The 27,370-nt window shown below is 40.9% G+C and overlaps 1 protein-coding gene across 1 annotated transcript in view; it reads left to right on the top strand.

The window, feature by feature from the left end:
* Positions 1-1,731: 1,731 nt before the first annotated feature.
* LOC140212011 (dual oxidase 2-like) overlaps positions 1,732-27,370 on the top strand; it is a 166,376-nt gene continuing 140,737 nt past the window's right edge. The window contains exon 1 of the mRNA XM_072282367.1: positions 1,732-1,807. Within this exon, the coding sequence (XP_072138468.1) occupies positions 1,732-1,807 (76 nt within the window). The remainder of the gene's footprint in view (positions 1,808-27,370) is intronic.

Genomic DNA, 27,370 nt, shown 5'->3' with positions numbered 1-27,370 from the left:
AGACAGACTAGGAACTGTACATCAACATAGAGCTGGGACTTATCCATCAAAAAGCCAGGAATCATCTTTACCATGACCCTATCACCTTTATCTCCACACCAAGGTGGGACAGGTCCACCTGTTGGGTAATGGCAGAATGGCCAGTCTTACCTCACAGAGGCAAGGACAAGTCAAGACTCCTCCTCCCCCCCCCCAGGAGGGCAATGGCAGAATGGCCTGACTTACCCCACAGAGGAGAGGACAAGAGACAACACCAAAGAACAACTGACAGTTCCATCTCTGCTCCAGGGTAGTTCTGAGTCTCAGTTCAGCCAGCAACCTCAGCTGGCTACAGAAACAGCTGGATCCCTACCTGGCTCAGAGTAGCTGGCAGTCACTCAGCCAGCCCAGGAAATAGCCAAATCCATGCCGCAAAGACAGCTCCTACTACCGACAGCAAGGCTCCATGAAGTGATGGTTCTCCAACATGGCCTAAAGATGACAAGTGGCCACTCTAGTCTTCCACCAGCAGGTTGCTCCCAGGGGAATTGACAAGACAAACCAGCAGATCCTACTCAACCCCAAGGCTACTTATATTCCAAGCCCCAAGATGGGAATCAGGTGCCTATGCTTAACTCAATCAAACGAGGGACAGCTGGAAGACCCGGAGTCCTGAGTCCAGGGACCGGACCGTGAACCAGAATGCGGACTTTACGGACCGGACCATGACATGCAGAGTCCCCAAAGTTGAAATCAAGAGCAACAAACTGACTTCTACAGATGGAGAAAAGAACAATTGTACCGCACACTTGGCAGCTCGACGTGCAGATTATCTCATTTTCTCCTGTGGGGTGAATACGAGGAATATGCACTTGGCATATTTTAAATAGTATGTTTATTTTTTAAAAATACCTTTAAAGGGCTTTGCCAGGCAAGAAACAGTTGAACAAGTTATTTTAATGCCGCCTCTAAGGTGTGTTCCTTTAGAAACAAGATGCACTTGGCAGAGAATTCAATTCTACATTTCCTCCTAGCCTCTTTAAAAGGAGTACTTAAGTCAGCTCAGACAGAATCCTTTTTTACATTGTAGACTAGAACAAGCTTCTGCCATCAGAACAGCTTAAGTGAACTGTCTCTCTTTTGTGAATGTTCCCTGAGAGTAAATAATAAAGTTTGCACAAGGTATGTTCTTGTATTTTTTCTGTTTTATATTTTTTATTTATTAATTTTCAATCACTTTTTGAAATGTTTCATGTTGGTACACAGCTGATAAAATCATGCTCAGTAAGTTATGGTAGATGATATTCAATATGTTAAATCCATTAAATAATTTCTGTAAGTTTTATTATTATTTTCTTTCTACTTAGAAAATATAAAATCATTTATCTGATTATTTTAGATTAGAGAACCACAATTTTCATTACTTTTGAAATGCTTTCATAAGCTTAAAAGATCTGCAAAGTGCCATTCTATAGTTCTATCTGTTTTCAAGAGGGGAATGCTGTTCAGTTTTGTGCTGACAACCACAAGCTTTCAACTCTGTTTTATTACCAGTATCTCAGCCTTATGTAATTGTGGAGACCAATACTCTTTCTACTGCCAACATTTACACTGGTGTTGGTTTTAACCTAGGGCACTTAGAAGAGCGTTAGCAAATTTGGGGTATGTTACACATTAAAACATTCTATTTCATGTCTGTTTCTTTACCATTGTTGACAGATCAATGTGGATGTTAGAATTCAAAGCTGGAAGATGATGACAGCGAGTAATAACCTTAAAGCATTGGTATTTTTCTGGACTCTGATTCTGTGTTGTCCTTCATTTATCTGTAAGTAATGTCGCAAACATATGAAGCTTCTTGAAAATCTAATAGTACTGTTTATCGTGAGATTACCTTTAAATAAGGAAGTGCCAAAGAACACAGTGTTTAAACTGTGGACCTGGCATATACAAGAGCGATTGAGGCAGTGAAGTTGATTTATGACATAATAAATTAGATTGTTAGAAACATATGAAAAAAACTAGCAAAAAGAGAAGTATGTGAACAGTACACAATTTTACAGAATTTTAAATACAGGTTTCCCCTGCCATCTAAAGGTAGAGCGTTCCTATGAAACGGTTCATAAGCCGGAATGTTGTAAAGCGAAGAAGCAATTACTATTTATTTATTTGGGAAAAATTTGTGAGCGTTCGCAGACCCAAAAATAACCTACCAAGTCATGCCAAATAACACATAAAACTTAAAATAACAGTAATATATAGTAAAAGCAGGAATGATATGATAAATACACAGCCTATATAAAGTAGAAATACTTTTCCACAATCATTGCCTGCACTGTTCTTCGTAGCGAAAATCTCACGCAAGCACTCTCGGCAAAAACACCGCGCAATCGCTCTCCAGTAACCTTTAAGCAATGAAGCTGCCAAATCATACCAAATAACATGTAAAAATACACAGCCGATATAAAGTAGAAATAATGTATGTACAGTGTAGTATCGCTGACGGGAATCGGGAAGACAGCACAGAGCACATTGATGATGGTGTGTTAGGCTGAGTCGTCGGAGGTTGGGGTGGTGCAGTGTCCCCCACTCTCTGGGCAGCGAACCGATACCGATCTGCGAAGCATGCAGCGGTCCAGCGGTGCCCGGGACGCACCCAGCACATCTTTAAGAAAAAAGCGGAAATAAACAAGCTGATTAATTAGGTGCCATCCGGCACGTAAATGTCAGCCCAGATAGAGGCGACACAATCGGCAATCGGCTCTGATCTGGGCCAACATTTATGTGCCAGGTGGCACCTAATTAATTAGCTTGTTTATTTCAGCTTTTTTCTTAAAGATGTGTTGGGTGCCTCCCGGCTACCGCTGCATTTTCCACGAATCGGTATCTGTCCGTGGCTCGGGGGTTGGGGTGGTGGGACACGGGGGTGTCATCTCATCGTTGATCAGGGCAGGCAGGTCATCTTCTATGACTGCCTGCCTCGATGTCGAAGGTCGAGGTCCGTCGTCTGCTGTGGCTGATGTGGAAGGCTTGCTTGACTGCCTAGCCTCGCGCATTCTATCATACAGTTCTTTGTAAGCACTCAAACCATCTTGCAAATTTGCCCTAAACCGATGTACCCTTTCAAAATTAAAGTCGTACTTTATCATTGCAGCGAAAATCTCACGCAGTTGCTTCACGTTCAGTTCCTGGACAACTTCACTTTCACTACTGCATTCAGTTTCAATTGTTATCCTTTCCTCTTCCAATTGCATCAGCTCTTCATCTATCAGTTCTTGGTCATGGGATGCCAAAACCTCTTCAACATCATCTTCGTCAACTTCCACAAGCCAAACTCACTTTGTCCTTACTTCGTTCACCATGATTGAAACCTTTTGAGCCCCTCCCGAGCTCGTTCAGGCTTTCCTGATACCTTAGAACTTATCTTACAAACGGATGCTTACAGGCACGTGTTTAAGCAGTGCCAGGGAGAATGCCGTTCTGAATCCGGGGGAGAGCGGCTGCTCGGGGCGTGCGCTGCCTTTTTTTCATGCACGGCATTTTCCGCGTGCTGCCTTTTCTCGTAACAGTGAAAACACCTTCTGTTAGCGAAAACAGGGTACTAATGTAGGTCTTTCGTAACAGTGAGGTTTCGTAAAGCGAACGTTCAAAAAGCGGGGGACACCTGTATTACAAATACCATACTGCTTCAGAAGTTAAAACTCAGTTACACAGTGGCATCTGTGAGGAATGGAGGAGGTAATAATGACAGCGGGGAGAAGGCGAGTGTAGTTATGTTGCATCACCTTCAAATACCTCTTCTCAAATCTATCTAAAGTTCTGTGCACAAGCCCTTTGCCAAAATAAGGTATCTGGTCCTTTGTGTATGAATGAGGTAGAATGTGGATACAGAGCACACCTGAGCAGGAATTACTTATCTGCCATTTCTTCTCTGTTTGTCCTTCTCCAACACATTCTCATTTCGGGGTATTTCCATTGGGAAATCGAACTAATGGGGAAAAAGTGGTGTTGGCGGAAGGGTGGCATAGCTAGCTGAGCTGCAGCTTCACGGTTCCAGTGACATGAGTTCTATTTTGACCTGTGATACTATTGGAATGGATTCTCCTTATGTCCTTACAGTTTTGCTCTGGGTCCTTATTTTCCCTCAACGTTTCGACCTCTGATGCCGTCTGTCTAAAACTGAGACCATATGGGTTTCCTCTGGGTACATTAAGAGGGAAATTAGCAGCACTTACTGCCCGTTATGCCGCTGGTGCTCAGGGCAGTAGTCCACCTTCACTTGCAGAGTGCTGGACTTCCTTCATCGTGTCAGTAGCTTCTTCTTGGTTTTCACTACAGTCAGTCATGCATGCCCTGGGTGGAGACTCAGGAATACCACTACTTGGATGTAGGTTTCTTCATTGCTGTTCCCATCACAATTTTATTTTATCAGTCAGGGTTGTTAGCCCTGAGCTGAACCCCCAAACCTGGAGAATTAGTGGACCACTCTTAGTCTGGCTTGTTTGGCATGGGCGACCATACCAAGAGCAAAAGCATAAAGTCCTGACTCCACCCAACATAGCTCTCTGGGTCAACAAGGTTATGGTCCTCTTGAAGGGAAAATTAGTAGGGAATGGGATTACTCTGCGAGTTGGCAAAGACTTGATGTGCTAAGATGTTATCAGGGAAAAATGGAATAAATGATCACAATGGCCAATGACAGAAATTAAACACCAAAAAAATGGAATTCCTGTAAATCTGGTGTCAGAATTCTCTTATCCTCCATTAAGACACATGATCGACACAACTCCTTAGCAGCTATGAGTGAATCTGACACACAAACAGCTGTTGGAAGTTAGCTTCAAAATGAAAGGAATTAAGAGTGGTTTTGCTGCTTCTTCCAAGACTGTGATGCAAGTCCCACACCAGGGCCTTAGTGCAAACATTTCGACAAACATTCTGTACTATACGGAGCGTTGCTAAAACAAAATGCCCATTTGCCGGTTTATTTATGTAAAAGATTCTATGCCATTTGATTTCTCAATTTACAAATATTTCATTTATGAATTTTTGTTTTGCTATTAGTTCTTTATTTTGGATGGTGGGGTGGGGAAAACACCAAATGAAGTGTAATGCATTCCTTCTCTTCGCTAGCCTACAGGTCCCCTTGGGCAAGGTGTAGCACCGGCCTAGCAACCCCCCCCCCCCGCAATCAGGGTCACGTGAAGCAGTGAGAGGTAGTGGTTGGTTGTATGACCTGCTGGTTCATATCATAAGTCCTGGTTATGCGACCACTGACGACAGGCAGACAATCTCTGAAAAGTATTGACAATTGCTGTGGTCATCTGTCTTGTAAAGACACAGCCCTGGAGAAGGCAATGACAAACCATATCAATAGAAAAATTTGCCAAGAGCAATCATGGTCAAGGCAAAACCATGATCTCCTATGTCATACGATACGGCAGATAATGAAGGAATGCATGTTTAGTTCTTTGGGTTACATATATTCGATTTACGAATCTGTTTATTGTCATAAGGAATAGTATGCCAATAGTATTTTCTATCGGAAGACAAAGAACCAAAGTACCTGCAATTCATTTTGCGCAGCCTTTTCAATTTAAGAAATTTTGCTTAACATTTTCCATGAATGCATCTTTTTTTTGATAAATAAGAAGAAGGTTGTATTTCAAAAGGGCGAATGAGGAGTGTTTGATGGTGCTGAGCCTGTATTCAGTGGAATTTGGAAGAAGGACATGAATGGTCCATTTTCTCATTTCAACAAGGGCAGCACAGTGGAGCATCTAGCAGAGCTGCTGTCTCACAGCAGTTCCAGAGTTCCTAATTCAGTCCTGACTACCTGTGTTGTCAGTGTTGTGTTTGCATGTCCTTTCCATGGCTGCATGGATCTTTCCAATGTGTATGGATTTCTTCCCACAATCCACAAATGTGTACTCTGGTAGGTTAATTGGCCACTGTAAATTGCCCCTAGTGTGCAGATGAATGTTAGAGTCTGGTGTAGTCGTTGGGTATGGGTGAGATAACAAAATGAGATTAGCATAAATGCATGCTGGACAGCTGGTGTAGCTACAGTGCACTGGGACTGTTTGTCTGCAGTGTGACTCAATAACAACTGGAAAGAGTAAAGCACTATGTTGTAAAGCTATTTCTAATAGATGATGGTCAGGAAATGTACTGTGCAAATGAAAATCTTTTAAAATGCCTCTTTTGTTGTGGTTCGCTTCACTTTGTGTGTGTTTGTGTGGGTGATGGATATAAATTAGGATCATCAGGGCCAAATGAATCAATGAATTAAATGCCTGGTACTGTACTTTAATTGCATTTTATCAAGAGTTTATTCTTTTGCTTTTCTCATGTATTTTGGACCATTGAAATTGGAATTCAATGGAATTCCAAATTGGAATTGGAACACTTCCCTAATTTAAATAATTTACTATAATAATTTCCCAATTTATAACACTTTCTGGTATTTAGATATTATACATAGTTTATTCCATATCTGTAGTTGTAACTTTATTTTTACATTATTATTTATAATTGTTGAATCATTTTCTTTTGCCTGTCAAGCCACACACCAGAGCAAATTCCTAATACATGTAAGTGTATATGGCAAATAAAGTTGATCCTTGATCCTGAAGTATGGTATTCACAAGTATAATATTGCATACACAGGATTAATTGTCCTTTTAGGCAAGTTCTAGTTTTAAATGCTTGAACATTTTTGAAGAGTTTGAGACATGCTGATTTGAATGACAGGTGGGTTGGCATTGAGGAAAGGAGAGTCTTGTATTTGCTTCTATGCATTCAGAATAGCAGTGATGGAATTTGGAACCCAGAAATGCTGTAACTATGGGAACTGCTGGAAACAAATACATTTCTGCACCAGTAAGCTTTCTGGCAGCTTTAAGGAATCGTTTGATTTTGGTAACTTGGCAATTAGAGTTGCCTAGAATTGCAAAACATCACAGTCTCTGCTGAAGCCAAATAGTAAATATTCAGTACAGTTTGGGAAAATAAAAATAAAAATAAAATAGCATATCATATATTTAATCAAATCAGCGATTTGAGGTAGATATAAATCTCATACAAAAAAGTAAATGATATAGATTGTTTCATCTTCCACTGATGGTAGATTATTATTGAGAGCTGGGAAAGGTCGATTCCATAACTCAGTATACACCCAGTGGCCAGTTTATTAGGTATATCTGTACACCTCAATAATGCAATTATCTAATCAGCCAATCATGTGGCAGCAACTCAATGCATAAAAGCAAGCAAACGTGGTCAAGAGGTTCAGATGTCATTCAGACCAAATATCAGAACGGGAAAGAACTGTAATCTAAGTGACTTTGACTGTGGAATGTTTGTTGGTGCCAGAAGGGGTGGTTTGAGTATCTTAGTAACTGCTGATCTCCTGGGATTTTCACGCACAACAGTCTCTAGAGTTTATAGAGAATGGTGTGAGAAACAAAACAAAACAAAAAATCCAGTGAGCGTGAATTCTGTGGGCAAAATCGGCTTTTTAAAGATGGGGGCTCAGAGCTTATTGGTCAAGCTGACAGGAAAGTAACGGAAATTCAAATAGCCACACAATGCAACAGTAGTGTGCAGAAGAAAATCTTTGAATGCACAACATGTCAAACCTTGTAGTGGTTGGGCTACAGCAGCAGAAGACCATGAACATACAGAAAAACACTTAGTGGCCACTTTATGAGTTACCTCCGAAATCTGATAAAGTGGTCACTGAGTGTATGTTTTACAAACTCATTGTTTACACTTATTAATAGAATGTTGGTATCACTGACAATTTTGGCAGTTATTGCCCCTTCCCTAACTTTCTGTACCTAGTTATTCACCAGGCCCTTTCAGAGAATAGTTTATGGCATTCACTTACAATCCAAACTGAATAATGATGACAGATTTCAATTCATGAAGAATGTTAGTAAACAGAAAAGTTCATAGATAAAGTGTAATTTGGAGGTGTCTTGCTTTATTTGCCTCCAGTTTTATTTAATTAATTGAATTGAGAAACAGACAATAAGAGCTGGAATAGACATTTTGACCCTTCATGCCTATTCTGTCATTCAATATGATCATGGCTGTTCACCCATATCCAGTTCCAGTACTCTGGGTATGTCCTTGGTCTTTCTAGGCTTGTGTGTATATTTCTAATGACTTGGTTTCAAATGAAGAATTCCACAGATTCACCAATCTCTGGTGGAAGAAATTTCTCCTCGTACAGCATAGTAACAGTCCCTACAACCCAACTAAGATTTCCAGCTAAGCTAATCCCATTTGCCTGCATTTGGCCCATATTCTTCCAAATCTTTTCATCCATACACCTGTCCAAGAGTTTAAATGTTGTTATTGTATTCAACTCAACCACTTTCTCTGATAGCTCACTGTCCACTCTGTGGGAGAAAATGTTATCCAACAGCATCCCATTAAATTTTACCCCTCTCAGCTAAAGCCTATGCGTTCTTCATACCCTAACTTAGGAAAAAGAGTGTGTCTTCACCCTGTCTGTGCGTTTATGATTTTGTGAACCTCTTTAAGATCACCACTCGTTTTCCACGATCCAATGAATAAAGTTCTGGTCTACTCAACCTCTCTCCGTAATCAATGCCAGAAGTCCTCATAAATCTTTTCTGTACTCTTCTCACTAATGTCATCTTTCCTATAGAAGGGGGACCAAAATTGAACATAGTATTCTAAATGTGGCTCTGCCAACGTCTTGTACAACTGCAACAAAACTTTTATATCTTAGTCTTAAATAGCTTTTCCTTTATCACTTTGTGAACCCTTGTCGCGGAAAAGAGTACTCGGACCCAGAGGGAAATTACTAAAGAAGATCTTTATTGATGCATGATATCATGGAGAGTCCAAGCTCCTAAAAGTGGGGTCTTGGAACTCTGCTTAACAATAGAGTACACTTTTATTTATACCCCAAGCATACGTGACAAGAGCACTTAAAGCTGTAAGGATGAATTTAGACTGCAATTCTAGAGAACAGCAAAGTAGCACACTATGTCCTTGAACGTTTATACATTTTACTTAAGTGTTGGTTCCCAGGAAGGTATATCAGGCCTGCTCAGCCACAGACATGTGATAATTCTCAGAACAAAGAACGAAGAAGCACAGATATAGTTATTTCCACATCCCGGCTACAGCGTGCATTTCAGTCACTCAGTGTTCATTAGTCACAGGTAAATGGTTATAGTTTTTGAATTCACACTCTTAAAAAACATCATTAACCCCTTAAGGTCCATCACAAGGTCTTTAGTATTTTTCTTCCACACCCCCGGTTCTCAGCTTGCTGGTCATCTGGGGAATCCTTCCAGCATCAAATCTATCCATTCCCATAAGCATTTTGCAGCTGTCCCTTTTATTCTTCTAAACTCTAGTAAATGCAGTCTCATGACCCAATCTCTATTTATATTCAATCTCCATTCTTTTTTTGCACAGAAAGTGGTGGATGTGTGGAGCACCCTGTCAGGGTGGTGGTAGAGGCAGATGCATTTTGGACATCTAAGAAACTCTTAGATAGGCACAAGGATGGAAGAAAAAATAGAGATCTATGTAGAAAGGAAAAGTGAGATTGATCTTAGAGAAGGTTAAATGGTTGGCACAATATCGTGGGCCAAAGGGCCTGTACTATGCTGTACTGTCCTATGATTTGTATGTCAATATAATTGCAGGGATTTGCTTGCTGAACTTTACTGAACTTCCTGTAGAGTAAGAACATCCTTCCTCTGATAAAAAGATCAACACTGTACAGAATACTCAAAATGTGGTCTCACTAAGGCCATGCACAGTTACAGAAAGACATCCCTGCCCAAATTCTCTTGCTATAAAGGCCAGAAAACAATCTTCTGTGCTGCTTATTTACCTACAGCAGCTGGCGGACAAGGACACCCAAGTCTCGCTGCACCTCCCCCTTCAATTCATTGTTGTTGCCACCAAAGTGAATGACCTCACATTTATCTACATTATTCTGTCCTGCCTTGTGTATCTGCCCACTGTCTTAGTCTGTCCTATTTAACTCAACCTGGAGCTTCTCGACATCATCTCCAACACCCACCTTGCCATCCAGCCTTGTCTGATTCATTTGACAAAATCATATTTAATTCCTCAATCCAGATAATTAATGTATATTGTTAATAGCGATTATTTGGATGATGGAATTGATGATTTTGTAGCCAAGTTTGGAGATGATACAAAGATGGATGGGAGGGGGGCAGGTAGTGTTGAGGAAGCAGGGAAGCTGCTGAAGACACATTAGGAGAATGTCTTGTCTTGTCCATACTGCACCAACCGCCGTCGCTGGGCTATAGACATGCAGGAGCAATGTGTGGTGAAGTGCCTTGCTCAAGGACACAACATGCTGCCTCGGCTGAGGCTTGAACTCGCAACCTTCAGATCACTAGTCCAACGTCTTAACCACTTGGCTACGCGCGAATGGACAATAAAGATGAATGAACTATTTTCTAAACAGTGACCAAATTCATAAATCAAAGTTGCAACTATGTTTGGGAGTCCTCGTGCAGGATCCCCTAAACGTTAACTTGCAGGCTGAGTCGGTGGTAAGGAATGTTAGCATTCATTTTGAGAAGACTAGACTATAAAAATGAGGATATAGTGCTGAGGCTTTTTCAGGCACTGGTGAGGCCTTACTTGGAGTATTGTGAGCAGTTTTGTGCCCTTATCTAAGAAAGAATGTGCTGCCTTTAGAGATGTTCCAGAAGTGGTTCACAAAATTGTTCCCAGGAATGAAAGAATTAACATGGGTAGCATTTGATGGCTCTGTACTCATTAGAGTTTAGATGAATGAGTGGGGACTCATTAAAACCTCTCTCTGGCTATCCATCCCATAGGATGATGATGGTTGCTTTCAGTCAGTTAGTGGAGTGGTACCCCACTCCTCAGAAAGGAACAGTGTATGTGTGAGCAGATTTTAGTTGAGTAGGGGGTTGCACAGGTTGACCCACCCTCTCGACGTCCCCTCCCGGATCCAGTGGCATGGTGGGGGTCCAAGACAGCTGGGGGAAGTTCTGTTGCAGTGAATGGCCAGACCAAGCTTTGATGCAAGGGACGCCCTTTCTGCGCTCCACAGCACGTGTTTGCTAGATGGTTGTTAACCCTATGAGAGTGTTCATCCGCCCTTTGACAGGTCTTGTTTTTCGTTCTGCAGGATGTCTAGCCACCCTCCTCACCCTCCTCAACAGGCAAGCCTGGTGGGGGAGCCGGTTTAGTTACCAACCACCCGACCATGCGACAGGTAGTACTGGGTTACATGGTGCCAGTAGCACTCAGACAAGTGACCTGACATTAAAACCTATTGAACATTGAAAGGTTGAGATAGAGTGAATGTGGAAAGAATGTTTCCTATAGTGGGGACGTTTAGGATCAGAGGGCACAGACTAAGAATATAAGGTCGACCCTTTTAAACAGAGATGAGGCAGAATTTCTTTAACCAGAAGGTGGTAAATCTATGGATTTCATTGCCACAGATGTCTGTGGAAGCCAAGTCATTGGGTATATTTACAGCCGAGGTTGATAGGTTTTTGATTAGTGAAGGTTTCAAAGGTTTTGGGGAGAATGTAGGAGACTGGGGCTGAGAGGAATAATAAATCACCCATGAGAGCAGACCTAATGGTAAAATAGCCTATCTTTGCTCATGTGTGTTATAATCTTTTAGTCTTATAGTTGTTTATTGTCAATCGACTACCTCTCTATCCATATAAGCACCTCCTCCTCAGTCCTATGTGCTTTATTTTGCATACAATTCCCTAATCTGGGATATTATTCAAAGTTTTCTGAAAAGTGAAGTGCACCATATCACTGGTTCTCATTATTCTGTCTGTTATAATCCTCAAAAAAATGTTGGTAGAATTATCCAACGTGATTTCCCTTTGATGAAACCACACTGACTTTTTCTGACTCTATCACTGTCTTCTTTGTGCTCTGCTTCTGCATTTTTTATAATGGACAACAAGACTTCCCCATCACAGATATTAGGTACACCAGTCTATTTACTCATCACCTCCCTTAATATCATTCTTACACGAGCTAAACTCCAATCCATTAGAACTCCACAGATCAAAGAATGTTGCAAAGTGATCACCAAGGTAACTATTGTTTCTAGGCTTACTTCCTTAAGTACTCTAGGATGCAGGCTAACAGGCGACATCTCTGATCCCTTCAATTTCCCGCTAATATGTGTTTATTTACTCTCCCTGTTTCAATAGGTCTGTTGCCCAACATTTCTGTGAAGTTAATTATTTCCTCCTTTGTGAAGGGAGAATCAAAGAATGAATGTAATTGGACTGCTTTTTTTTTGTTCCCTATTATAGGTATCCTTGATTCTCTTCGCAGAAATACGAATCTTTTACAGTCAGTTCTGAACCTCTGCACAAGATAACTCATACTCTATTTTCCCTTTCCTAATCAATCTTTGTCCTCTTTTGCTAAATTCTGAACTACTCCCTGGTGTGCCACAGGGATCAGTGCTGGGACCATTGTTACTTGTCATCTATATCAATGATCTGGATGATAATGTGGTAAATTGGATCAGCAAATTTGCTGATGATACAAAGATTGGAGGTGTAGTGGACAGTGAGGAAGGTTTTCAAAGCTTGCAGAGGGACTTGGACCAGCTGGAAAAATGGGCTGAAAAATGGCAAATGGAGTTTAATACAGACAAGTGTGAGGTATTGCACTTTGGAAGGACAAACCAAGGTAGAACATACAGAGTAAATGGTAAGGCACTGAGGAGTGCAGTAGAACAGAGGGATCTGGGAATACAGATACAGAATTCCCTAAAAGTGGCGTCACAGGTAGATAGGACCGTAAAGAGAGCTTTTGGTACAATGGCCTTTATTAATCAAAGTATTGAGTATAAGAGTTGGAATGTTATGATGAGGTTGTATAAGGCATTGGTGAGGCCGAATCTCGAGTATTATGTTCAGTTTTGGTCACCAAATTACAGGAAGGATATTAATAAGGTTGAAAGAGTGCAGAGAAGGTTTACAAGGATGTTGCCGGGACTTGAGAAACTCAGTTACAGAGAAAGGTTGAATAGGTTAGGACTTTATTCCCTGGAGCGTAGAAGAATGAGGGGAGATTTGATAGAGGTATATAAAATTATGATGGGTATAGATCGAGTGAATGCAAGCAGGCTTTTTCCACTGAGGCAAGGGGAGAAAAAAAAACAGGGTTAAGGGTGAGGGGGGAAAAGTTTAAAGGGAACATTAGCGGGGGCTTCTTCACACAGAGAGTGGTGGGAGTGTGGAATGAGCTCCCAGACGAGATGGTAAATGCGGGTTCTTTTTTAACATTTCAGAATAAATTGGACAGATACATGGATGGGAGGTGTATGGAGGGATATGGTCCGTGTGCAGGTCAGTGGGACTAGGCAGAAAATGGCTCAGAACAGCCAAGATCCAGTGCTGTAGTTTTTCTATGGTTTCTAATTGTTAGGTTTGCTACTGCTTTTGACGTTTTCTCCCCTTTTGGATCTAATAATGTCATTAATTTCTTTTGAAAACCGTGGTTGAGCTATTTTTCCTGTTTTATTTTCGCACCATTCAGAAATGAATATTGTAATTGATACATTTACTCTTTCAGGTGTTTGTTTTGTCTGTCCACCATCAACCCTTTAAGTAAAATTTCCTAATCTATTATTGCTATCTTGTGCTTCACACTTTAGTTTCATAGAACATAGTATAGTACAGCAACATGCCCTTTGGCCCACAATGTCTGCTCCAAACACAATGCTGAATTTAGCTAACCTCTTCTGCCTTTTCTTGATTCATATTCCTCCATTCTCTACCTATTCATGTGTCTGTCTGAATACCACTATTGTCTCTGCTTCCACCACAGCTCCTGCCAGTGCGTCTCGTGCACCCACCACTCTCTGTGTAAAAATGACTGACCCTTGCCAGGGAGCTGCCTGATCTAGAGGGCATGTCTTATGAAGATAGGTTGAGCGAGCTGCGGCTCTTCTCTTTGGAGCGAAAGAGAATGAGAGATGACTTGATAGAGGTGTCAAGATGATGACAGGCATAGATCGAATGGATAGCCAGAGACTTTTCCCCAGGGTTTGAAATGGCTAATACATGGGGGCATAATTCTAAGGTGATTTCAGGAAAGTACAGGGGAGGCATGTCAGAAGTAAGTTTTTACGCAGAAAATGGTGGGTGCATTGAATGCCCTGCTAGGAGTGGTGGTAGAGGCAGATAGGTTAGGGACATTTATGAAACTCCTAGAGAGGCATATGATGGTAGAAAAATGGAGGACTATGTGATAGGGAAAAGTTAGTTTGATCTTAGAGTAGGTTAAAAAGTCGGCACAATATCATGAACTGAAGGGCCTATTATGTTCTATGTAGCTATGGCTCCTTTTTAACATTTCTTCCACTCACCTTAAAGGTGTGCTCTCTAGTAGTTGACATTTCTATCATGGGTAAAAGTTTCTGACTGCCAACTCTATTCATGCCTCTCATTATTTTACAAACTTGCATCACATCTCCCCTCAGCCTCTGAAGCTCCAGAAAAAGCAATTCAAGTTTATCTAACTTCACCTTATATGTTCTAATCCAGGCAGCATCCTGGTAAATCTCTTCTGAACCCACTTCAAAGTCTCCACATCCTCACTGCAAAAGATTGACCAGGACTGCACACAATGCTTCAAGTGCAGCCTAATCAAAGCTTTATATAACTGTGTTGTAACTTCTTGACTCTTATACTTTATGCCCCGGTAATGGAAGCAAGCATGGCATATGTCTCCTTCACCACTCTATTAACTTGCCTTACCACCTTCACAAGGGTATGGACTTGGACCACCCCGCCCTCCAAGATCTCTCCGTACATCAGAGCTGTTAATCGTCCTGCCATTAACTGTTATGTCCCTTTACATTTGATTTTTTTTCCCCTTTATTTAGATTCAGGAGCCTAGTGTCAGAATCAGCTCTCGCACTCTCCAGCATAATGAAGAATTCTACAATGTCATGGGCTCTCTTTCACAAATGACATTGCACAACAAGATTGCTTATTAATCTTTTCCTGTTAAACAGTCCCAGTCTGGCTCTGCAGTTGGTTCCTCAACATATTGAACTAAAACTCTATCACAAGCCCATTTCAGAAATTCTACTTATACAGTATTATTACAAATTTATTTTGTCCAATTAGTATGTAGATTGAAGTCACCTTTAATTACAATTGTATCTTAATGCATACATCACTAATTTCAGTTTAATGGTTTCCTCTATATCACCACAATTGTTTGTGGTTTTGCATATAATCTACCAGCATTTTCTGCCTCATAATGGTTTCCTCTATATCACCACAATTGTTTGTGGTTTTGCATATAATCTACCAGCATTTTCTGCCTCATAATGTTCCTCTACACCTCCCATATAGATCTTCCATCAGGGTTTTTAACTTTAACACTATATTCTGCATTCTGCTATTGCTTTTCCTTGTACTCCCTCAATATGCTGATGTGACGAAATGATAGCATGCAAAGCAAAGTTTTTCACTGTTTCTCAGCACATGTGATAATAATAAACCAAGATAATAATATACAGGTACATAAATGGGAGGCGTATGGAGGACTATGGTCTTGGTGCAAGTCGATGGAACTAGGCAGAAGACCTGGTCAACATGGACTAGATGGGCCAAAGGGCCTGTTTCTGTACTGTGGTGCTCTATGACTCTTTGTCAGAACCAGAATCAGATTTATTAACACTGACATATATCATAAAAATGCTGTTTTGTGGCACCTGTACAGTGGAAGACATTAAAAAGTTACTACAAATGGCAAATAAAGAATATTTGAAAAGGGGAAGAGCGAGGTAGTGTTCATTGACCATTCAGAAACCAGTGTGACAATAATAAACCAATTTGCCAATTTAATTTCCTTCCACACACACACAAAGTAATTTACCTTCCTTAGCTGATGTTGTGAGATTCAATCAATAGCCCAGGCCTCTTGAAACTCATTCAGTAATATAGCCACTGTATATTGTGTCCCTAATCATGCAAATAATAGAATCATGAACTGCTGGGAATATGAAATAGATATAGTATATCAAAGTATCAACATAATAAAGGATAGATTATGTTTTAGATAACATAGCAGACCATATGTTAGGATGGATCTGCTGGTTGAGGACAGAGTGGGAGTGTCAAGGTAATGACCAAGTTCGGCGGAAGGATTGGAGGGACAATTGAACCGGTTTGCAATGAGGAGTGGAGATGGCAGATTGAAGATGAGATCAGAGGTTCCAAGAAACATTGGGAGCCTCATTCGATATGAGGATGGGTGAGAGAAAGCATGAAAGAAAACTAAAACAAAGGTTGTCATCTCAGACAAAGGTCATGGACTGGGAATGGCTGAACCCCTTTGGTTTCATCTCTGATGTTAAGACTTTGTTTACACTTCCTCAGAGCTGCTGATCATGAGAGCAAGTATTTAGTGAAAAAGCTGATAAAGGTGACTAACATTTGGCTCAAAGAAGGGCATGGTTGATTGATGGAGGTTTAGTGAGTGCATTTATAATTGTGCAACAATGTATGTTTTACTCCCCAGCAGAAGGTGTGGATGATCCAATACTGAAGTTTGAAATAAACTGCAGGAGATAAAGAAAAGCGCTTTAGTATAAAGTTAATGTTAATATTCAGTTAGACTCAGAGCACTGCATAGGTGGTCACAGAGTGGTTACGGGAAGCTAGTGAGGCCAAACTTGGAATATTATGTTCACTTTTGGTCTCACTGCTATAGGAAAAAAATGTTATTAAACTGGAAAGTAGGGCTGAAAGGATTCACAAGAATGTTTCCAGCATTTGAAGGACTGAGTCATAGAGAGTGGTTGGACAGGCTAGGACATTTTTCTTTGGAGTGTAGGAGATCTTGCAGCCACAAAGACAACAAGTTTCACAACATGTGCCGGTGATATTAAACCTGATTCTGATTCTGAGCGGTGATCTTACAGAGGTGCACACAATCATGAGGGTCATGGAGAGAGTGAATGCACTCAGTATTTTCCCTAGGGTTGGTTGATGAAGAACTAGAGGGCATAGGTTTAAGGGAAGAGGGGAAAGATTGAAAGGCAACTTTTTACATAGAGGCTGTTTGAGGAAGTGGCTTGAGGCAGGTAATAGAACAACTTTGAAAAGACAGCGGGCAGGCACATGGAAAGGAAAGGTTTAGAAGGTTAAGGGCCAAACATGGGCAAATAGGACTAGCTTGGATGGGCACCATGGTTGGCATGGAACAATTGGGCCAAAGGGTCTGTCTTGGTGCTAGATCACTCTATAACACTAAGGTAGTGTGCATTTATTGTGACAGTTGGCTTTCAACTAAGCTAAAGCATGATACCAACAATGGGAACCAGATGACAGTTTCATTGACTGTAGGGGCTCACCAAAAATCAACAATTAGATCTAGCAACTAATATGCATAAACCACATGACAATACACAGATACTGAATATTGTATTGGTCATTCAGAACATCAGATTTCTGACAAGCCCTTTTCAATTACCCTATATCCCTATAAATATTGCTCCTTCAAATATTTGAAGATTACTTTTATATCAACTGTTCAAATCTAGTTACATTCAAATTTCTAGCCACATGTTGCATATGCTTTCTTCCTTATATCTTCTAATTCTTTTACCTGAAATACATGTACTCTGATTATTCAGCTTCATCCACTGGAAACCTATTCTGTTTATCTACTACGAAGAAGGAAAAGGGTAGTGGGTGCTTGGAGCACCACCACCTACAGATTCCCCTCCAACACACACCTATACATGAATACAAGCCTCTCCACCATCAGTAGTATCTCCTGGAAGCACTGCCTCAAGAAGGCAACATCCATCATCAAAGACCCCCACCATCCAGGCCATGCCACCTTCTCACGGCTGCCATCAGGTAGGAGGTACAGAACCCTGAAGTCCCACATCACTAAGTTCAAGTACAGCTACTTCCCTTCAACCATTCAGAAACAACCAGCAGAATCCTAATCACTATGGTTTAGACACTTTGATCACTTTACATTAAAGTGAGCTTATTTTGTTCCAATTGTGATCTTTCTAATCAAAGTTGTGTATAATTTATGTTTTTTTTTGTGGAAGCTTCTAATGCGATATTATGCAAGTTAGCTTTTCATGGAATCTGCATACATGTACATCTGCAGATGACAATCAACTCAACTTTAACCTTCCAAGCAGATCACCCTTCCTTATCATTGCTAGTCTAACTCCTGGATCTCTCTATGCAAAGGCATTATTGGATCACCTTCAACACACAAAGCACAGTAGATCAGGAAGATAGGTCACCACCACTACCTTAGGGAGAAGTAATAAATGCTGTCTTTGCTAACAACACATTGCATGAAATAAATAAATATTTTTTTAAAAACAGTATAGGCTTTGGTGAGGAAGTGATCAGTACTTCCCTTTGGAATTCCTTCAGATGTAACTACAATATATTTCATAAATACTGTACATTTAAATTCCTTAGTGCTATCATATCAGAAAATCTGTCCTAGCACCAGCACATGAGTGCCATCACAAAGAAGGCATGACAGCACCTCTACTTTCTTGGAAGTTTGCAGAGATTTGGCATGTCATCCAAAACTTTGACAAATCGTTTTAGATGCACAGTAGGGAGAACCCTAACTGGTTGTACCGTGCTCTGGTTTGGGAACACCAATGCCCAGGAATGGAAAAGTGTAAAGATAGTGGTGGATACAGCTATCCACCACTGGAGCACACCTACAAGGAACACTGCCACGAAAAGCCATTCCAGGCCATGCTGCCTTCTAACTATTACCTTTGGACATGTTGTGTATTTAATATTTCAGGAATTGAGTAATATTATAAATATATTGTCTGATTAAGCATTCTTTGTTGTTTAAATAATTCATTACGGGTTAGCTGTAAAAATACATGAATGGCATACGTCATCACACCACCACATCATAAGTGTGTCTCTCGCTAAATTAAAAACAAAACTAAAACACACAACTCTCAGCTTCGTGTTTTTTATTCAAATAGTTTTATGTTTTGGAGTTACAAAACATAGCACTGGCAATGATTAAGTTTTAAACAACCCGAGATGACTATCTACCTGTTGAAGCATAGCGAGATGTTCAAGCAAAAAAAAAAGCAAAATGGTCAAGTTAAAGAAAAACAGCACAGTGTGTGCTTCTTTGAGAAGGGACAGAGATAGATATATTAAAAAAGGCAGAAAGATGGACAAATTCATAGGTTCATAATCAATGAGTACCGGGTAATACTAATCATAAATAAAAAAGCAGAAAGATAGATGCATTTGACTGCACAAGAGATAATTGTATATTGTACACTGAGAGAATTGAGCAGTTTTTAAAACAAATGAAATAACCAATGAAAAGCAAGTAACACACATCAAAGTTGCTGGTGAACGCAGCAGGCCAGGCAGCATCTCTAGGAAGAGGTACAGTCGACGTTTCAGGCCGAGACCCTTCATCAGGACTAACTGAAGGAAGAGTTAGTAAGAGATTTGAAAGTGGGAGGGGGAGGGGGAGATCCAAAATGATAGGAGAAGACAGGAGGGGGAGGGATGGAGCCAAGAGCTGGACAGGTAACTGGCAAAGGGGATATGAAAGGATCATGGGACAGGAGGTCCGGGGAAAAAGACAAGCAGGGGGGAAACCCAGAGAATGGGCAAGGGGTATAGTCAGAGGGACAGAGGGAGAAAAAGGAGAGTGAGAGAAAGAATGTGTGTATAAAAATAAATAACGGATGGAGTATGAGGGGGAGGTGGGGCAATAGCGGAAGTTAGAGAAGTCGATGTTCATGCCATGAGGTTGGAGGCTACCCAGACGGAATATAAGGTGTTGTTCCTCCAACCTGAGTGTGGCTTCATCTTTACAGTAGAGGAGGCCGTGGATAGACATGTCAGAATGGGAATGGGATGTGGAATTAAAATGTGTGGCCACTGGGAGATCCTGCTTTCTCTGGCAGACAGAGCGTAGGTGTTCAGCAAAGCGGTCTCCCAGTCTGCGTCGGGTCTCGCCAATATATAGAAGGCCACATCAGGAGCACCGGACGCAGTACATCACCCCAGCCGACCACAGGGTCTTGGCCTGAAACGTCGACTGTACCTCTTCCTAGAGATGCTGCCTGGCCTGCTGCGTTCACCAGCAACTTTGATGTGTGTTGCTTGAATTTCCAGCATCTGCAGAATTCCTGTTGTTTGCGTTAATGAAAAGCAAGTGCCAGATTTACTGAGTACATCGGATTTAAAGGAATACAATTTGCTTAGAAGTTTGACTAATCCCACCAAACCAACCAAAATTAGCTTTGCAGATATCATGAAAGTAATGTAGGAATACTTAGAACTGAAAACATTGTTGTTTGCTGAATGCTTTAAATTTCCTAGCCAGAATCAAAAGGAAGGGGAGTCCATTTCAGCGCACATGGCTGAATTGAAGGAGTTGCCTGAGCATTGTCAGTACAATGATGAGTTCAATGATGCACTGCGGGATCATTTAGTTTGTGGAATCTCACAAGAAAGATTCAAGTACAGCTCCTAACTGAGGCACAACTCACTTTTAAAAGAGCAGTTGAAATTACTTTATGAATGGAAACAACAGACAGAGATGCAATTGAGTTGAAGTCAGGAATAAAAGTGTGCATGAACAAATTTGAAACATCTAAACAGAAACTGGCCTGGCCAAGGAACTTGTGTTACCATTGTGGCAGGGGCTCACATACACCAGATTAATAAAGATTTAAAGATGAACCTTGCAGAAAATGCATACAAAGAGCCTATCGGGCAGATAAAAATAAATGGACTGTACGGGGAAGAGAAAAAACTAAAAAGTCAAATTGCAGTTTCAAAATTAGCACTAATTAGCATGCTGTTGATGAAAACATCTGATAATGATCAGAGTGACATAGGCTGAGTAGGACCAGTAACTTTGATGTGAGTTGCTTGAATTTCCAGCATCTGCAGAATTCCTGTTGTTTAGATTTGAGATTTGCAATGAGAAAAACTAACAATAGACAAGCAATATGATTTACACCAGAAGAGAATGGCAAATTAATTAAAATGGAATTGGACACCGACTCGGCTGTTTCAGTCATTCCACAAAATGAGTTTGAACAGCATTTCAGAGATACTGAACTGAAGCTTGCAGATATCCAACGAAGAACTTATACTGGAGAAAAGATAACTTGTGGGAATGAGAATCGTAACAGTGAAATGCAAGAACCAACAAGCCACATTGATTTTGTATGTGGTAAAAACAGGGGGACCAGCATTGTGGGGCATGATTGGTTGAGGCAACAACCTGATTGGAGATCTTTCCACCATTTGCATGCCACATCCCCTGCAATCGAATCAACTGAAAGTGAATCAAGAAAGATACTGATAATGCCACAGCAGTATTCAAGCATGATCATAGGCTCAGAGCACGATGCAACAAGTGTGAATTCTTTCAACCAAGCATCATTTACTGTCGTCACATCATTGGTGCATCGGAATTATACCAATGTGCAGGCAAAATTCAAGAGTGGTGGATGCCCCAGAGCCAAAGGATGTGTCACAGTTGCAGTCCTTTTTAGGATTTGTCAATAACTATAACAGCTTCCTGGCAAACATTGTTACTGTGCTCCACCCCTTGAAATCATTACTACAGATCGGGAAGCAATGGACAAAACAGGGTGAGGTGGCTTTCCAAAAGGCAAAGGAAATGGTGACATCAGGCACTGTACTCATGCATTATGATCAACACCATCAAGTGAATTTTGCCTGTGATGCCTCATCTTATGGTACAGGTGCAGTCAAGTCACATGTTATGAGTGATAGAAGTGAACACCCATAGCCTTTGTATCATGTTCCCCTCCCATTGCAAAGAAAAATGACACATAGATTGACAGAGAGGCCTTCAGTCTGGTTGGGGTGTAAAATGTTTCAACTAGTTTTTGTATGGGAGAGAGTTTATCCTCATTACTGATCATCAACCACTAGTGTCCATTTTCAACCCACAGAAGGGTGTTCTACTAACAGCAGCACATACGCTGACATGGGCTCTGTTTCTTGGGGGACACAATTATAAGGTTGAATTCTAGAGGATGATAGTCCTGTTTACCCTTAGAAAAGGAAATACCTGAAAAATTTACACATCTTGACATATTCTGCCTAATGCAAATCAAAAGTCTGTCTAGTACGGCAGAGATGATCCAAATGGAAGCCAGAAAAGACCCCACACTGTCTCAGATCTACATGACCACCCAAAATGACTGGAGGGTACAGTAGAGACTCCAGTTCCCCCATTTTACCAGCTCTAGGATGCACTTGCCTTTGGTGGAGTTTGTCCCAGGGGTTGGGGGTTTGGTGGTGTGGGTACAGACACACCCAGCCCTGAGATACCAGGCAAGGTAATCTAATTCCAAACAATTGATTTATTAATCATTACAGAATGTCTCTCTGGTGTTTCCTGCTCCCTCCCCTCTCCCTTCCTCTTTTTTCAACCATGATCCCCCTCTCCCTACCCCCTTCTCACCCTCAGTACACATAGAGGCCCATATCAGAAGCAGGTTTATCACCACTCACATACATTATGAATTTTTTTTGCAGCAGTACAGTGCAATACATAATATTACTACAGTGCAGTACTGTGCAAAAGTTTTAGATACCCTAGCTATATACTGTATATGTGCCTAAGATTTTTGTACAGCACTGTACATGTCAGTCATCGAGGCATAGTCAAAAGGAAAGCGTTGACTCAAAGCTTTGTCTGGTGGCCTGGGATAGATCAGCAGATTGAGCAGCTTGCCATGCACAGTTCAAGATGCCAGCATGTCCAGAAGGAAGGTGTCCAGAGCTGCAGCCACTTCCTGCAGTCCCAGAGTCAACTGAGGTGGAGGAAGCCCCAGAACCTGAGATTGTTTCACAGCCATAAATCTCACCTGCCAAGCCTAATGACCCCTCTTGTCAGGAAAGGTGTTATCCCACAAGAGTAAGAAATTCTCTTCAGCCGTTAAATCTTTAGGCCTGCATGGGGCAATTTAAAATTTACTATGCTGTGAATGCCTATATGGTAGTTATATTTTATAGTATACTATATATATTATATATATATATAAGTTGAGATTCATTCTATGTTGATTTGGAGTGTTGTGTATTTAATATTTCAGTAATTGAATAATGTAAATACAAACCCCATTTCCAGAAAAGTTGGGATATTTTCCAAAATGCAATAAAAACAAAAATCTGTGATATGTTAATTCACGTGAAACTTTATTTAACTGACAAAAGTACAAAGAAAAGATTTTCAATAGTTTTACTGACCAACTTAATTGTATTTTGTAAACATACACAAATTTAGAATTTGATGGCTGCAACACACTCAACAAAAGTTGGGACAGAGGCATGTTTACCATTGTGTTACATCACCTTTCCTTTTAATAACACTTCTTAATCGTTTTGGAACTGAGGATAGTAATTGTAGCAGATTTGCATCTGGAAATTTTGCCCATTCTTGCTTGATATAAGACTTCAGCTGCTCAACAGTCCGTGGTTTCCGTTGTCTGATTCTCCTCTTCATGATGCGCCATACATTTTCAATAGGAGATAGATCTGGACTGGCAGCAGGCCAGTCAAGCACATGCACTCTGTGTCTACAAAGCCACGCTGTTGTAGCCCGTGCAGAATGTGGTCTGGCATTGTCCTGCTGAAATAAGCATGGACGTCCCGGAAAGAGACATCGCCTTGATGGCAACATATGTCTCTCGAAAATCCTAATATACGCTTCAGAGTCAATGGTACCTTCACATACATGCAACTCACCCATGCCGTGGGCACTAATGCACCCCCATACCATCACAGATTCTGGCCTTTGCACCTTTTGCTGATAACAATCTGGATGGTCGTTTTCATCTTTGGCACGGAGAACTCGGCGCCCGTTTTTTCCGAAAACTAGCTGAAATGTGGACTCATCTGACCATAGCACATGGTTCCACAGTCTTTCAGTCCATCTGAGATGAGCTCGGGCTCGCCGGCGTTTCTGCATAGAGTTGATGTATGGCTTCCTCCTTGCATAATACAGTTTCAAGTTGCATTTCTGGATGCAGCGACGAACTGTGTTGAGTGACAATGGTTTTCCGAAGTACTCCCGAGCCCAGGTGGCTATAATTGTCACAGTAGCATGACTGTTTCTTAGGCAGTGCCGTCTGAGGGCTCGAAGATCACACGCATTCAACAGTGGTTTCCGACCTTGCCCTTTACACACTGAGATGTCTCTGAATTCTCTGAATCTTTTCACAGTATTATGTACTGTAGATGTTGAAAGACGTAAATTCTCTGCAATTTTGCGCTGAGAAATGTTCCTTTTGAACTGACTAACAACTCTCTCATGAATTTTAGCACAAAGGGGTGAGCCACAACCCCTTGCTTGCAAAAACTGAGCCTTTGATGGACGCCACTTTTAGAACATAGAACCTAGAATAGTACAGCACAGTACAGGCCCTTCGGCCCACAATGTTGTGCCAACCCTCAAACCCTGCCTCCCATAAAATACTCACAGCATTCTGCAGATGTGTAGTAGACAGCATCCTAACAAGTTGGAAGTCTCTACAATGGTAAGATAACTGCACTGCAGTGGATAGGAAGTCTCTACAATGAAAGCCAAAACTACCCAATGCATCATTGGCACCAGTCTACCCACCATCAAAGATATATTGTGTTGAAAAAAGGACCAGTAACATCATGAAGGATCTCACCGACTTTGCTGATGGACTGTTTGTCTGACTCCCACCTGGCTGTGTAAAATCCATACCAAAACTACCAAACTCAAACTACCATACCCAGTCATGATACCTCACCTGCTACCAATTAGCCTGCTTAATGTGGAGTCTTACTTGAATATTCTGTGCACTTTTCAATCTTATTTTAACTCTGTCCCAATTTTTGTTGAGTGTGTTGCAGCCATCAAATTCTAAATTTGTGTATGTTTACAAAATACAATTAAGTTGGTCAGTAAAACTATTGAAAATCTTTTCTTTGTACTTTTGTCAGTTAAGTAAAGTTTCACGTGAATTAACATATCACAGATTTTTTTTATTGCATTTTAGAAAATATCCCAACTTTTCTGGAAATGGGGTTTGTATATTGTTTGAATAATTCATTATTGGTTACATGTAAAAGTACGTGAATGGCATATGTCATCACGTCACCACATCATAAGTGCATGTCTCACGAAATTAAAAATGAAACTAAGACGCGTATCTCTAATTCTCTGTGTTTTTTCCTTCAAGTAGTTTTTTGTTTTGGAGTTACAAATCATCACAGGGCAGTGTTACAGGAGCTTTAGACTGTACAGCATCAGATTCAGGAATTGTTACTACTCTGCAACCATCAGGCTCTTGAACCAGAGTGGATAACTTCATTCTCCTCAACTCTGAACTGATTCCTCAACCTATGGAGTTATGTTCAAGGACTCCAAAACTTATGTTCTTTTTTATTTGAACAATTTGTCTTTTGCACATTGTTTGCTTCTCTGTCTTTGTTTACATATAGTTTTATTTCTTTATTTTCGTGTAAATGCCTGTAAGAAAATGAATCTCAAAGTAGTGTATGGTGGTATACATACCTTGATAATAAATTTACTTTGACTTTGACTTGACTTTGAAACACTCATATGGTTGCCACACTGCATCGGTAATGTAGGAAACCTAGACCTAGGATGGTGAATGCGTGCCAGTCGAGTGCACAACTTTATCCAAAACAGTGTTGAGCTTCATGACAGTTTGGCACTAACTTGTCAAGATGATGGAAAGGATTATCAGTGACATTTGCTTCTTAGATTTGGACGAAACACTTAATGCCAAGTGAGAAACTCATTGCTATGGCACACATGTGTTAAGTAAGTAAATTAGTATAAGACAAGATTGCTGTGCCCAATGAAGTGACTAGTGCCCACTGTTGACAAATAGTTTTCACTGATTGCATTACAACCAATTATGTTAAATTCATTGTATAGACAAAGCTTGGGAACAGAAAAGGTAACCGAGAGGGCTAGTACTAACCAGACAACTGAGATCTGCTCTGATGCAGTTTAAAGTAGATCCGTCTTTTCTGGTAATAAGTGATATTCAGATATTAACTTCTCCTGGTGTAGTAAAGTGCTACACTATTATGCAAGGGGGAAAGGTGTACTGTGTGTTAAAGTTCAGGACTGTAATTGACTGCTTTAGAAATGTTTTTTTTTAGTGTTTGCTTCCAACTGTTCCCAACAGAATCCAGTTCAAATGAAATTTCAACCTCTTACCAGTTATTCACCACCCCCTCCTCACTCTCCATCAACTCTTCAGTCAATTATATTTCTGGACTTTAACACATGGTACACCTTTCCCCCTTGAATGGGAGTGTAGCACTTTACTACACCAGTTGTAAGATCAGGGTTCAATTCCCATGTTGTCTGTTTGGACATTCTCCCTGTGATTGCAAGTGTTTCCTCCAGGTGCTCCAGTTTGCTCCCACATTCCAGAGGTATATGGGTTAGCATTAGTGAGTTGTGGGACTGCTATGTTGGCACCAGAAGCACGATGACCCTTGCCGGGTTCCCACAGCACAATGCAAACTATGTTGGTTATTGGCACACACATTTCACTATATGCTTCAATGTGCATGTGACAAATAAAACTAATTTTAATCTCGCAACTCTTCACTACCAATTCTATTTCCAACTCTCCCTACGGACCTCTTCAGAAAACACTGGTGGCAGTTGTGTACAGGCCACCTAACAGTAGTAGTGAGATTGGGGATGGCATTAAACAGGAAATTAGAAGAGGAAGAGGAAGAGGATTTCGTGGAATGTATGCGGGATGGTTTTTTGAACCAACATATTGAGGAACCAACTAGAGGGCAGGCTATTCTAGACTAGGTATTGAGCAATGAGGAAGGGTTAATTAGCAATCTTGTCGTGAGAGGCCCCTTGGGTAAGAGTGACCATAATATGGTGGAATTCTTCATTAAGATGGAGAGTGACATAGTTAATTCAGAAACAAAGGTTCTGAATTTAAAGAAGGGTAACTTTGAAGGTATGAGACGTGAATTAGCTAAGATAGACTGGCAAATGATACTTAAAGGGTTGACGGTGAATATGCAATGGCAAGCATTTAAAGATCGCATGGATGAACTACAACAATTGTTCATCCCAGTTTTGCAAAAGAATAGATTAGGGAAGGTAGTGCACCCGTGGCTGACAAGGGAAATTGGGGATAGTATCAATTCCAAAGAAGAAGCATACAAATTAGCCAGAAAAGGTGGCTCACCTGAGAACTGGGAGAAATTCAGAGTCCAGCAGAGGAGGACAAAGGGCTTAATTAGGAAAGGGA

The sequence above is a fragment of the Mobula birostris genome, chromosome 18, assembly GCF_030028105.1.
Source record: "Mobula birostris isolate sMobBir1 chromosome 18, sMobBir1.hap1, whole genome shotgun sequence".
In the NCBI taxonomy this organism is placed as follows: Eukaryota; Metazoa; Chordata; class Chondrichthyes; order Myliobatiformes; family Myliobatidae; genus Mobula; species Mobula birostris.
This window is presented reverse-complemented; position numbering and strand designations above follow the sequence as displayed.